The sequence below is a fragment of the Henckelia pumila genome, chromosome 3 (genome assembly GCF_033568475.1).
Source record: "Henckelia pumila isolate YLH828 chromosome 3, ASM3356847v2, whole genome shotgun sequence".
NCBI lineage: Eukaryota > Viridiplantae > Streptophyta > Magnoliopsida > Lamiales > Gesneriaceae > Henckelia > Henckelia pumila.
The window spans coordinates 191,878,111-191,893,792 of record NC_133122.1 but is presented as its reverse complement, the minus strand read 5'-3'; the positions used below and the strand labels follow the sequence as shown (position 1 = coordinate 191,893,792).

General features: G+C 31.3%; 1 protein-coding gene across 1 annotated transcript; it reads left to right on the top strand.

Moving 5' to 3' along the window:
- The first annotated feature begins 10,268 nt into the window (after window positions 1-10,268).
- LOC140890239 (uncharacterized) lies at window positions 10,269-13,490 on the top strand. Its single transcript, XM_073297998.1, has 7 exons — window positions 10,269-10,664; window positions 10,836-11,025; window positions 11,072-11,127; window positions 11,238-11,351; window positions 11,421-11,661; window positions 12,064-12,510; window positions 13,276-13,490. The coding sequence occupies exons 1-7, from the start codon at window positions 10,269-10,271 to the stop codon at window positions 13,488-13,490; spliced, it is 1,659 nt and encodes a 552-aa protein (XP_073154099.1).
- The last annotated feature ends 2,192 nt before the right edge of the window (window positions 13,491-15,682 follow it).

Below are 15,682 nucleotides of genomic sequence, written 5' to 3'. Positions count from 1 at the left end.
AAATTTCAATTCACAATTTGAAATTAACTTGATTTATTATTATTTTTAATTTCACTTAATTTTTTATGTCTATATATATGTGAAAATTATATAATATATATTTTTGGCCAATCGTTTCAATTTTGATCTGACGTTATTATTGTTTTTTATTTTCTTTAATTTTTGTGTCCTTGAAAATTTTCATAAATGTTGTATAATAATGTACGAATTTCTGTTTCAATTTGAAAATTTGATAGAATAATATCACAACCTTTTTAATTTCAAATGATTTTTGGATGTACATATATATGTGAAAATCTTCATAAATAATATTAATGATAATATTCTAATTTTTGTTCAAAATTTAAAATTTTATTGGATGCTATCACTGATTTTTCATTTATGTTAGTTTTTTATTTCCATATTTGTACAAACATTACATAAATGCTAAATATGACAATGTACTAATTTTGGATTCAAAATTTGAAATTTGACCGGATGTTATCACTAATTTTTTAATTTCAATCAATTTGTTGTGTCTGTGTATATATGAAAATTTTCATAAGTGATATACATCAAAATATATTCAGTTCAAAATTTGAAATTGATCGGATGTTATCGCTATTTTTTCTTTTATTTTTTTGGTGTCATATATGTGTGAACATTTGCGAATGCTATTTCATGATGTACTATATTTCGGCTCAAATGTGAAATTTGATTTGATGTTATTAATATTTTTTATTTCAATTATTTTTTGTGTGTACATCAATGTTACATATGATAATGTATTAATTTTCGGTCCAAAAATTTAAATTTGGTCGTTTTTTCTTAGAGAAATCGTTAATTTTTCTGTCAATATATATATATATATATTAAAATTCTCATAAATTCTATAAATGATAATGTACCAATTTTTGGTTCAAAATGTGAAATTTGATTGGATGCTATGGAGTATCAAATCACGAATTAGGCTTGAATGTTGGAACTCAGGTTATGTTGCTGCGAAACATAGATCATTCTCTTAGATTATGAAATGAAACTAGATTGAACGTGATGAAACTCGAAAAACAAGTTTTGAAATCATTCTCTTGGATTATGAAATGAAACTAGATTGATCGTGATGAGACTTGAAAACCATGTTTTGGAATGACAAATTATGAGAGGACGTGATGTGAGTCTTAAAAGTGAAGTGCTTATTTCATTAATTTCATCGACCCCTTTTGATCTAAATACTTCCTTTTTCGATTCCAACGGAAACAATATATTTTGATCGTATTATACACAATGACAATCAACAAAAATCGGAGTCAATCATTATCTCATTTAGAAATTCTTTTGAACAACTACCCTATTTTTAGTCATGTCAATTGTACGACCTTGTATCTAGATTTTAGCTAGAGATCTAATAATTTTGACATGTGATTATCGGAACAAGAAAACAAGAACGACAAATGACGCAATATTTAAGAAAATTTTTCAAAAATTTTAGAATAAATGTTTTTTTTTTGTTTTCTAATTGTAGGATTTATAATTCATTTAGTTTAATTATTTATATTTTATTTATTTATTCAAATGCTCGTACGTAAAAATTTTAATATTCAATTATATAAAATAATATTTCGTGCATCGTAGAGGTGAAATACTAATATAATTAACACCAGATATAATGAAATAAAAGTATATTTTCTGAAAAAATAATCCGTGAGACATTCTCATAAGATTTTATAATAATATTTATGCGAATGATTTGACTTACTAGAATTCAATAGTTTACCTCAGCAATATGTTCATAAGATCTCTAATTTTTATAATTATTTAAAAATTGGGTAAGTTTTATTAGGTTTTTTTAAAAAGAAAATAAAATAAAGAAAGAAAGAAATTGAAAGTAATATTTAGAAGTTGGGCCCAACCTATATCTGGGCCTTTGAACCCTAACTACTCAACCTATGTTGTTTTGACAGAAAGTATGGTTCCCTCAACTCAAGGCATTAATTCAATGGATTAGGCCCAATAAAATAACGAAGAAGACGCAAAAATGAGGCAAGTGTTTGCTTGGAAATAGAATAATAATGCGAAGCTATTCAAAATCTATTCCACTCGAAGAAAGTCAAATTAAATATGAGTTGGAATGCCTATTTTAACTACTACCACAAGTAGTGTGATCCACAATGCCTTGTTCCTTTCGACTGTTATGATCATCGTGTGTAGAGTGCATTAGAATGTGATGCTCTCTAAGTATGTCTTCATATACAGTCGACACAATATTAATTCTATATATATATACTTGAATTGTAATAGTTGTTCATTTATTTTTATACGACCCGAAAACTTGTAGTTACTACGAAATAACGCGTATTGAATAACCGGTCAATACAGCAGTCTGCAAATCAAATTAATTAGATAAACGGTATTAGACAAGTCATGCACAATATGTTACTTGGAGAAGATGCTGATAAAGGTAATCAAACCCACTAACCCTTGAGAGCACTATCACTCGCTTTTTTTTTTTTTTTTTTCGTGACGTGAGAACCCACAGCGCTATCTTTAGTGCGCTCTGGATAAACCTTCGGACTAACGCAATATCCTGCAAACTACGCTAATCAGATAAACCACACTGATCAAGTCCTGCGCGACAGACTAATTCGAAAAGGTGTTGGCAAGGAAAATCGACTGACCAAAAATTCACATACTCCATGCACTAACTTGGACACGACATAAAAATAGAATGCTAGGATTGATAGTATATATTATTTAACTTATTGAATCGCACAATCACACAACCATTTATAATTGCAATTTTTCCATTGGTTGAATCAATTATGAGTTATGACTGATATACGGTGTAATTAAAATGACAAGAAAATACACACTCGTAACTAATTGATCAACATATATACCAACGATGCTATTTGGTTTTTATTTTCATGCGTGAGGTTTTGGATTCGAGTCACCTTCCATAAAAGAAGAGAAAAGAGAGAAATGAAGGGCATGAAGGACAAATGGAAAGGCATATAACTTTAAGAGTAGTGTACCCTCTTGCTCAGAGATGTGCCAGAAATCCAAACTCACGGGAAAGGATCTCATTCAAAATTGGAGTGAATATTCTCCATTTTTATTGGCACACATTAGCCACCCTTAGTGGGAAAGAACTTTACAAAGTGCAAGCACCACAATTACATTTGGAAGCCAAAAAGGCGTATGAAATGGTTGTGTTGCGTGACGTATCTTTTCATTTATTCAAACACACAACAGTGAGGGAATATGGAAAGGGGAATCCCTTTAGAATCAGCCAATGTTCCTCCATTATTATGGTATATGTGTGCGCACATTTCAATACCATCACCACCATGGCCTAATTAACCCTATTCGTCTTCATTCCTTGTCGGGATACAATGCGCCCGAGCTCAAAAAAAAAAAAAAATAGTTTGATTTTTATTTATGATTGTAGTTTTGCCAATTTCAGAATTTTCCCCATTTTTTTTGTATATTAAATGCAATATATTTCTATATAAATTGAAATTGTTGTGCTCAGAGGATGGCATCAATGAATCAAATTAATTAAAAAAAAAATTCATAATCACTTATTTTTAGAGGTTGCAAACTAACTTGAATATAAGTAAGAGGAATTAATTAATTTCCTTGTTTTGTTAGGTAGAAGGCAAACTTAATTCGAAAGACCAATGATTCCTTCGGTCTGGGAAAATGCATATATGATTTATATACATGAGTGAGATCATTCAAACAAGACATTGTTAGACTATCTTAAAATGAAACATTAGTTAATTCGCTTTAGGAATGATGATTTGGGGTGGGGTATATATATATACACATACATATATTGACTAATAATTTTATAATCTATTTTTTAAAATATTATTATATAGATTTTGTGTGAAATGATATATAAAAATATAACATATTTAGTTTCACCATTACCGTAAAAAATATTTGAATGAATAATATACTAAATTGGGTAAAGATTCTATATCTTTTGTGGATATTATTCTTTCAAGCATTAAAGAAATTAGCGAATGTTGAGCCCTGTTGAGGTTCGACTTGAACGAGGGAAAAGAAAAAGATTCAAATACCTGAAAGCGAAGCGAACTTGGAACTAATTAATGCTAAGCACTTGCACCCAGAATAATATATATATATATATATATATATATATATATATTGGACCATTGGTAGACTATATGATCTACTTAATTAATACCAAAAAACACAAAAAAATTGTGAAACAAATATTCAATTCGACCTGACTCATGAAAAAAATATTAGTTCTCACTGCAGGTGTAAATAAGTGAGACTTATCTCATGATATACCTATTTACCAAATAAAACGTCTACAAATTCCAAAACATATATAAGAAGTTGAAAAAAAATATACATATATCTGAACTTGGGTGAAAATTGTTAATATGTTCCCTTTTGTTTTAAAAGTTTAATTGCCCTAATTTTTTATAAAAAAAAATTATTTTGTCCGAAAACCGTGTGGCCACCACGCACTTCCATTGATTGCATGAGGCTGACCAAAGTGAAAGTAGACCTACATGATTGACTTAGCTAACTCGCTTACACAATAATATTTATTAACAATACATAAATGGACCATCTCAGGTTTTTGTTGGATGAAACAAGGATGAAGAGCCCTATTACTCGCACAGAAATCAAATCCAATTTAATCCGCTTTGATCCGGAACCGGTTTGATCGGTCCGGATGGTATTGAATCTAACATAAGTGTTGAATTGGATTGAGTTGCTTGACGACGAATCATGAAACATTTTTATCTGATCCGGTTAAATCCGATCTTTTAATATATTTCATTTTTCATTGCTTTTCTTTGCAAAATATAATTTTTGATGGAAAACATGAAATATTGATTCCAATCATGTTTTAATTGCTTCAATTCGATTCCGATCTCGGTTTCGGATTGGATTAAATTCCTCGTCTCGTAAATTCAATCAAGTCCAATCAGATTTCCTACAAGATGGTTCAATTTCATTATCCCACGGTTCGAAACCGGTTTAATACCATAAAAAATCGGCTCAATCCAGTCTAGTAACATCGAGTGGCACATGAAGAAAAGAGAAGTTACAAATTGATTAGTGACAGTGCGCATTTACAGTAAACAACTTGTATTCACTTGCTAATGGTGCACATTGGTATCGGTGTACCACAAAACACATTGAATAATATCCCATCATACTTGCATATTGAAGTTTTGGAGTTAAATATAGTTTTTTTTTTCCTTTTCTTTTCTATTTTTAAATCTTGAATGAAGCAAGAGAAAAAGTACTTGATCATAATAATTTCATTGAACCAGTTTGATCATTTGGATATCATTTCATTAAGCCAAATTTAAATTATAAGAATATTAGTCAGATTCTTTCTACTTGATATCGCGTCTTAGGCCCAAGACGCACATGGGCAAGTGTACATTGAGTCTCTATAGCAACTATATATGATCGCCTTTTTATGAAAATAATTAAATCAAGTTGTTATATAAGTCAATTGTATCCACTATTAATTCATTTTAAATTTTCAATGACAAGAGTATTACAATTATTCCTAACGCGACTTTCTCGTCGTGGCATGTCCTAAATCCATGGTCCACCAGCTTGGGGAATCGAGTGATGGTTCCTACGGGTTCAAGAGGCAACTCTTGTAATGTAGCACTTTTGTCCCACAAGTTCAAGATGTTGCTCTCACCCACGTAGCACTTTACCCTGCATAACATTTATTTTTTGGTATTTTTGTTTGCGACCTTCTCTAAACCAATGTGTCACACACCAGGCTCAGGCCCAGGCCCAAACAAACACAATTGCATAATGAGCTTCGATAGCAACTAATCTATAAGACACCGTTCTGTTCATCATATTACTAATTTATGTATAACTCATCTCATCACATCCAACGTTCTTCTCATCATATTATTTATCCATATATTAATTATTTATTTTACATCAATCAAATCATTAATTATTTATCTTACATCAATCAAATCTTTGAATTTAAATTACTATATTACCCCTTATAAATAATACAATTTTTATTTTATTTATTGTTAAAAAAAAAAATAGTCAATTAACATTTTTATATAAAATTTAATCAATCAAATCAAATAAACTATAATCTATCGATCAAATCCAATAATATTTTAACTATCATTTATTATTTATTTTTTATTATATTATATTACTTATTTATATATTACTTATATCATATCTCAAACTAAACAGTGCCTAATTGTTACAGTTCTACGAAAATTGTTAATCCAAGTTATAATATGAATCAATTGTATCTCAGTGTAAACCTCATTCTAGATCTTCAGTTTAATAATGATATTACCCTCGAAATATAATTTATGACCCAAAATTGTATATATTGAGCAAACTTTATTTGAAGTTTCTTTTTTTTCCCCTTTGAAGTTTTTCCATATAATTGATTTACTTAGAGTATATTATGATACGAATTGACTTGTGTCACTACAGAATTCGAAAGGTCGTCCTATCACGCTAAAAAAAAAAAAAAAAAAAAGGTACGGCACAACTATAAGAAACATATATTTTTGCAAATTTGAATATATATTAATTAAGTATATAAAGACTCTGACTTTTGGTTTATTTATTTATTATTTATTTCTAAGGATAAAGATAAAAAGCAATCAATCAATAATATATAAAATGGGTAGTTAATTTAGTGGATTGAATGTGCTCGTTTTGGGAAATTAATTAATCATGGGTTAGCTCGTATATTACAGAAATTGACCAAAAGTTTTTGATAAAAGCGACCGTTTCAGTTACATGGTGGAAAAAACTACGTGAGTTACTAAAAAAAAATTAACCGAAGAATAAGGATTCTAATATCGTTGAAAATTATATATTACATTTATAAGAGATGCATGTAGGTAATATAAATGATTATAAAATAAATTTCAATGATAAAATTTTAATAAGTTGAGGGGCGTAACCGCGTAAAGAATCAAGCGGTTCGCGAGTTTTTCGAATCGGGTTGAAAAATATTGTATTAGGATTTGAAATTATCGAATGCGAGTCGAACTTAATATGTTAGAATTTTTTTCGAATCAAATTCAAATCAAGTTATTCTGTTCAATAGTTAATGAGCCGAACATGAGCTTTAATATAATATAATTACACATTAAATAAGTATATTTCGACCTTTTATTTTCAAGTAACTCCCAAATATGTTCAAATATTACGATACAAACTCGAGCGAAAAATATTAAAAGTACATCAAACAAAGGAATGTCACTGAAATATACAGGACACCGGATAGAGATCCTCTACTGTTATCCTCCCATATCATTTGGTGCTGTGGGAGTTATTTAACTTATTTATGGAGATTTCTTGATTTTAGCCATTTAGGAAATTAATTGATTTTAGCCATTTAAGAAATTAATTATGTTAACTTAAGTAATTTTAAATTATTGTTAAATTCAAATGTTAAACAATAGTTATATATATTCTTCTACGAAATTTGTGTTAATTAATGAGTACATTTTTTAAATAATTATATATATATATATATATATATCAAATTCTTTTTAAATTTATTTAATATGAAATAATATATATAATTTAATTCTATTAAGTGAAATTAATGATTTTACAATTAATATTATTATATTAAATTTTTACTTGTTAAAAAAATTACTTTGTATATATCATTTTTTCTGAATTTGATTAGTATTTTTATTTTTATTTTTTATTTTTTTGCCAATGAATCAATATTTTTAACAATAAAAGATTAAACCGTTTGGTACTGTTATTATTAATCTCGATATAATTTAGCTTATATGAACGCGCGTTTTTCTTGTCATATTATTATTCATCTATTAATTATTTATTTTAAATCAATCAAATCATTAATTGTTTATTTTATATCAATCAAATCATTGAATTTAAATTACTATATTATCTTTTATAAATAATTAAATATTATCATTCATATTTTATTTATTGTTAAAAGGACAAAATAATAATTTAAAATTTTTATATAAAATTTAATCAATCAAATAAAATAAGCTAAAATTTATCGATCAAATCAAATACTATATTTATTATCATTTATTATTTAATTTTTTATTACATTACATTACTTATCTATGTATTATTTATCTAATCATTCAAATTACCAAACGATAATAATATTAATTGTAAAATAATTAATTTAAGTTAATAGAATTAAATTTTATATATTATTTCATATTAAATAAATTTAAAAATAATTTTATATATATACATAATTATTTAAAACTCTACCCATTAATTAACACAAGTTTCGTAGAAGAATATATATAACTATTATTTAACATTTGAGTTTAACAAGAATTTAAAATCACTTAAGTTAACATAATTAATTTTCCTAAATGGCTAAAATCAAGAAATCTCCATAAATAACTCCCACAACACCAAATGCTGTGGGAGGAGAACAGTAGAGGATTTCTATGCCAGGACACCGGACACCCAATGTTTTTTGGCCCTTGGATTTTTGCCCTAAAAATATTGAATGAGAACTTCACTAATGACATCAAAATTCTGCAAAAATCAATCATTTGTCATTAATGTAGTGTTTGAGAGAGATTTTAGGAAGCACTTATCAGCTTTTCATCAACAAAGTTTTGAAATTTTGTTAAGAAAAAGTTGAGAAGTGCAAATGGTTGCATTCACTAAATTTTCGGTATTTTATCTTCACACAATTTCTTATCGTGATTTATTGTGTTTATTGTATTTGGTTTTTTACTCGTCATAAAAAAATGTTGAGACAGTTCTACAACAATTCTTTTGAATTGGATAAAAAAAATGTGCATAATGGAACCATCATTAATGTTGACATCGAAAAAGGAATAACCGAAAGGTAAAGAATGTCGTAAGTATCATAATTCTTACAATCAATTCATTAAGTCTAGTTGGGTCTTTCCGAAATAGTGCACAACATGGCTATTAAGAGAGTGTTAAAGTTCTCCAAAAAGAAGGATACCATGGTGGCATATACATGAAGATCCCTTCTCAGCTCTGACATCTGTTAACATTTACATGATGGAGTTACGTACGATCTATTTTTGACAAATGCAGAGAATAACATATATATCTCAGTTCTAATTGTAAATTTCGATTGTCATTTCCAGTTTTTAAAATCTTAGGTTTTCTGGTTTTCACATAATTTTAGTTGTAATTTTATGCACTTTTTGAACACAAGGATAAAATTAATTTTAATGTCTTGTGTGCTTGAAAGGAATTTTATTCCTTGATATTTTCGGCTCTTAATTAATTGGATATTATAAGATTTTGCTTTTTAGACAAGATAAAATATATGATAAATATCCTATACATATATATCGATTATGTTAAAGATATATTTGCAAAGTTTAAATCATGTCTTGATAAGGTGATTATTTGATATAATATAATTCGATATTATCAAGATTTGATTTGCAAGATTTGATAGAGTTTATTTCCTACTAAAATATAGTTGTTTATTCTTGTAGGACTCTATCTAAGAAAATCCTCAAGATTTGAAAGCTAATCTATAAAAGGGGATTTCACGCACAAGATGAAAAAAATGCTTCAGACGTACAATTCTCTGCGCAAACTCTGAAGAATTCCATTGAAGAATTCTGAAGCAAGGTTTGCAACCATCGTTGTTGCATGTCCTCGTGTTGCCGTTCGTGTTGAAGACATTAGAGACAACACTGTGGGAACTGTGTTGTTGAAGATCTTTTCTGTCTCTTCAATTTAGGCTACGGGAGTTGCATCCAATTTCTTTTATACTCTGTTGTATTTTAGGATGCAAGTTTGATTTCTTAACTTGTTGAAAAATTTAGGATTTAATGACTTTTCGTAAAATTACTAGGATTGCTTTGTAAGATTGATCTTACGTTTACTAGTAATATTTAGCCCTAAGGAACTCGCACGAGTTTTTATACTCGTGCAAAATTATTTACTTGTGTTTTATTTACGCTTTAAATTTCCGCTGTACTGTGTTGTCTGTGGTGTTACCACACAAAGGACAACACTGCCTATTTTACATAACCAACCACGCACACCGTTTCTTTCACGTGGTATCAGAGCCACTACTTGACTTTACTAAGTGAGTTCCTGGTTTGTGTTACAGGTTAGTTATGGACACTCCGTACACAAGTGCAATTCGTCCACCTATTTTGGATGGAACAAATTACGGCCCTTGGAAATTGAAGATGAGCATGGACATTCAATCCATTGAGTCCAGGGCTTGACAACGTGTTCTTGACGGTTGGTCACCACCTATGAGAGATGATGATGTACCAGGACCAAAGCCAAGATCACAATGGACAGTCGATGAGAATACTGCGGTTATTTATAATGCTAAAGCTCTTAATGCTATGTTCACTTCAGTTGATATGAACATGTTTAATCTAATTGGTACTTGTACTTGTGCTAGAGATGCTTGGGAGAAACTGAAAACCCACTGTGAAGGCTCGGCAAGTGTTAAGAAAACAAGGATGCGTCTCATAACTTCAAAATTTGAGAAAATGAGAATGAAAGAATCAGAGACCATCATGGAATATAATGGAAGATTGAAGAGCCTTACAAATGAAGCATCTGTTCTTGGTGATGCTATTTCAAACGAGAGACTTGTATCCAAAGTGCTTCGTTCTGTCCCCAAAAGATTTCACACCAAGGTTTGTGCGATAGATGAATCCAAAGATATATCTATAATGGGTTTGGATGAGTTAATAAGTTCTCTTCGCACATATGAGATGGAGTTGGAAGTCGAAGATGACTCCAAAGGTAAGTCTATTGCTTTTCAGGTTTCTAATGATGTTTACAATGATTTTTCTGAAGTTCAACAGGAAGTAAAGGAATCTGATCTTGAAGAGAATTCAATTGCTTTGATCTCGAAGAAGTTCACTGATTATCTCAAGGTAATGAAAGAAAAGAAGGATGTGAAAGGTGCACAACCTTCAAAATTTTCTAAATTGCCTACTTCAGAGAAGCCTCAAAAACCTGCTGCTACTCGGGGATCTCGACAAAGGTATGAAGGTAAGGTTCAGTCCTCAAGTAAAAATTTTGATAATGTTCAATGCAGGGAATGTAAGGGATATGACCACTATGCTTATGAATGCGCAAATCGCCTTTGGAAAGGTATGAATGTTTCTCTAAGTGATGATGATTCGGAAGAAGAACAAGAAAATGTTGAACAGGCAGATCTCATATCTTTTACTGCTTTACTGAAAAGTAAGAAAAATTTTCAGATCAATCCACTCGGTGTTGGCTCTGGTGTTGCAATACCTGGACGCAACACAGTTCAAAAATCTGTTTGTTTTGTTGCTTCTAACCTTGATAATTCCAGTAATCATGAAAAACAGGTAGCTGATCCTTATACTCTGGAAGGTATTCAAAAACTCTATGAAGAGTTGTACTGTAATTGAAACAAGAGGAATCAGTTGAACACAACCCTCGCAAAAGAGAATACTGAATTGAAAGCTGCTGTGGCTAGATTGGAAGTTCTCATTAGTAAGAAAGATCTGGAATTAGGGTTGCTGAATTCTGAACTTGAAAGAGAAAAAACAACACTTGATAAATTTAATTCCAGTTCAAGCAAACTTGATTCCATTTTTACTATGAGTAAAAATGATAAGTTTGGTATTGGTTTTAAAGAAAGTGTTTTTGAAACTGGTGAATCTTCCAAAACACCTGTGTTTGTGAAGGAAGGTAATGATTCCTTGAACCATCGTTCAACTGCTTCGAAAGGTAAGAAACCCATTGTTGAAAAGAATGTTTCTGTCCCTAAGCCAAAACAATGGAAGCGTCCTTTTGTATGTCACTATTGTCTCAAATCTGGTCATATCAGGCTTTTTTGTCGAAAGCTGAAAAATGACTATGTGGTGTGGGAATCTAAGCAGGTGTTGCCCCCCGTGTTTTCCAATACCAAGAGCAACACTGGCAGAAAGAGGCCCACTGTGAATAAAGTTTGGATACAAAAGCCTGATGTTAGATGTTTTGTTATTTATACTTCCTTGAAAGCTAACACTGCAGGTAATTGGTATTTTGATAGTGGAAGCTCTTGGCACATGACAGGCTTGAAAGATCACCTCACTGATTACGTTGAACAAAATGGTGGTAGAGTGACCTATGGAGGTGGTGCAAAGGGAAGAATTGTTGGCAAAGGAACACTCAATGTGGAAGGGTTTCCAAAGCTTCATAACGTCTTACACGTTGAAGGACTTAATGCAAACTTAATTTCAATTAATCTACTGTGTGATGACGACTTGCATGTGAAGTTTGATAAGAATATTTGTGAAGTTTTTGATAATACTAATCGTTGTGTTATAACAGGTACAAGATCAGTGGATAATTGCTACCAACTTGGTGAGGAATTGACATGTAGACACTCAAAGGTTGATGAGTTTAGTCTATGGCACCAAAAGCTTGGACATGTGAATTTCAAGACCTTAAAAAATCTGAGTAATTTTAAAGCTGTCAGAAGTCTTCCAAATCTAAAGTCTGGTGTTCCATATGTTTGTGGTGCATGCCAAAAAGGTAAGCAAACCCGTGTTGCGCACCCCGTGTTACAACACTGTGGGACAACATGGTGTCTTGAACTTTTGCACATGGATTTGATGGGTCCCATGGAAGTCGAAAGCTATGGAGGTAAAAGGTATTCCTTGGTATGTGTTGATGATTTTTCTCGTTTTACACGGGTAAGGTTTCTTAGAGAAAAATCAGATACTTTTGATATTTTTAAGAAGTTATTTACCAAGATTACTAACCTACATACTTTGACTGTAGCAAGGATCAGAACTGATTATGGAAAGGAATTTGAGAACTCATCTTTTTCTTTTTTGTGTGATAAGAAGGGCATCTCACAGGAGTTCTCTGCCCCAAAAACTCCTCAATAAAATGGAATTGCCGAAAGAAAAAATAGGACGTTGCAGGAGATGGCTAGGGTGATGATGAGCTCAAAAAATATCTCCAAGAGATTTTGGGCAGAAACATTAAACACAACATGTCATATTTCCAATCGTGTGTATTTGAGAAGTGGTTCTTCGATGACTTCCTATGAAATTCTCATGGGAAAGAAGCCAAATCTCACTTATTTTCATATCTTTGGCTGTGTATGCTATGTTTTGAATGATAGAAATCACCTATCAAAATTTGATTCCAAAAGTGATAAGTGTTTGTTCCTAGGTTATTCTACAGATAGTCATGCATATAGGATGTATAACCTTAGGACCAGAACAATTATGGAATCTATTAATGTTGTTTTTGATGATGGTGCAAATTTCAAAGGAAAAATTGCTGAAGATAATATTGAAGGCTTGCTGGAAATTCCTCATGAAGAACACAGTGTTGTTCCTGATGTTGCAACACCAAACACAACACTGGTTTCTCCAGAAACTGTTCATGAGGAAAATTCCCAAAATATTGAGGAAGCTGAGATGATTACTGAAAAGGAAATTTCAAGCAAGATACAGAAGAATAATCCATCATCACATATTATTTGAGATGTTCATGGAACAAGGCAAACCCGTGCTAAGGACAAAATTGACTACCGCAAGATGGTTGGGTTAGTATGCATGAGTTCCGTGTACTCACAGGTAATGCATTCCTATTTTGTTTCCAATATTGAACCCAAGAATGTCAATGATGCTTTGAATGATGAATTTTGGGTAAATGCCATGCATGAAGAACTTGAACAATTTGTCCGAAATGATGTGTGGTTTTTGGTTCCACCTCCTGATCATGGTAATGTCATTGCTACAAAATGGATTTTTAAAAATAAAACTGATGAATCAGGAAACATAATTAGGAACAAAGCAAGGCTGGTTGCTCAAGGGTATACTCAGGTTGAGGGGGTTGATTTTGATGAAACCTTTGCTCCTGTTGCCCGCATTGAGTCAATCCGACTTTTGCTAGCTATTGTATGTCATATGTGTATAAAACTTTACCAAATGGATGTGAAGAGTGCGTTTTTGAATGGTATTTTAAATGAGAAAGTGTATGTGAAGTAACCCAAAGGCTTTAAGGATCCACACCACTTGGATCATGTTTACAAGTTGAAGAAGATACTCTATGGCTTGAAGCAAGCTCCACGAGTATGGTATGGTAGGTTAACCGAGTATTTGCTCGAAATTGGCTTCAAACGAGGTGAGGTTGACAAAACCCTTTTTATTCAAAAGGCCAAAGGTAAAATTCTTATTTTTCAAGTTTATGTGGATGACATTATATTTGGTTCCTCTTCTCAAAAGCATGTTGATAGTTTTGTTGAATGCATGTCTTCTACTTTTGAAATGAGCATGGTAGGAGAGTTAACTTTTTTCCTTGGACTGCAAGTTAAGCAATCAAATGATGGGATTTTTTTTTTGTCAAATTAAGTCTGCAAAAAATTTGGTAAAAAAGTTTTGCAAAGAGAATGTTAAGAACATGAAAACTCCAATGGGTTCGAGTGAAAAATTGGGAAAAGATAGTGTTGCGGCTGGTGTTGACAACACCATGTATCGCAGCATGATATGAAGTCTTTTGTATTTGACTGCTAGTCGTCCTGATATCATGTTCAGTGTGTGTTTATGTGCTAGGTACCAATCTGATCCAAAGGTAACCCATTTAAAAGCCGTTATGAGAATTGTGAAATATGTTTCGGGTACATTGGATTTGGGATTATGGTATACGAGGGAAACCAACACTAACCTTGTAGGTTTTAGTGATGCTGATTGGGCTGGTGATGTGAATGATAGAAAGAGCACTACGGGTGGGTGTTTTTACCTTGACAATAATTTGGTTTCATGGTATAATCGTAAGCAAAACTGTGTGTCACTTTCGACTGCTGAATCTGAATATGTGGCAGCCGAAAGTTGTTGTTCACAACTTCTTTGGATGAACCAAATGATTGAAGATTATGATTTTAAGAGTGAACCCCCCATTGTTTATTGTGATAATTCGAGTGCTATTGATATATCAAAGAATCCAGTTCAACACTCACTCATAAAACACATTGACATTCGTCATCACTTTATTCGAGATTTAGTAGAAAAAGGTATGATTCGAATAGAGTTTGTTGGAACCAATAACCAATTGGCAGACATTTTTACTAAAACATTAGATCATGAGAGATTCTCAACTCTTCGGAGGTCACTCAGCATGTGTGCATTATAATTCATTGCATGTGTTGTCTGCAGTATTACAACACTACCGACAACACTGTTGTTTTTCTTGTCATGCATATTTAGGATTTTAGGCATTCTGCACTCACTCTGTTATGTGTAATGTTTAAATCTTTGTGTCATTGATTCAATCGATGACAAGTTTTTCTGCAAAGTTTTATTGAAACACACAGGCCCTTGCAAATCGAACTCTGACTAAACCACTAAGTAGTTGAGGGATGTACGTGTATTCCATGTTCTTGTCCCATGTGAAAGATGGTTTCGCAAATTCAGTGTTCAGTTTTTTAAAGTTTGATGACCAATGTCATATATACAAGCTTTATAAATAATCGGAAGAAAATGGAAAAAGCTACCTAATTGAGTCCAATGAAGACTGTTCTTTTAGTGTGCAGACTACCACTTCTGGATTTTTTCTGAAAACAAGGGTAATCAAGTGTGTAAGTCTCAAATGCTTTTTGAAAAATTATGGTGTTATTGATGATGTTGGAAACATGAGAGGCAACACTACACTTGTCAACATATTGTTTGCTTGTGAT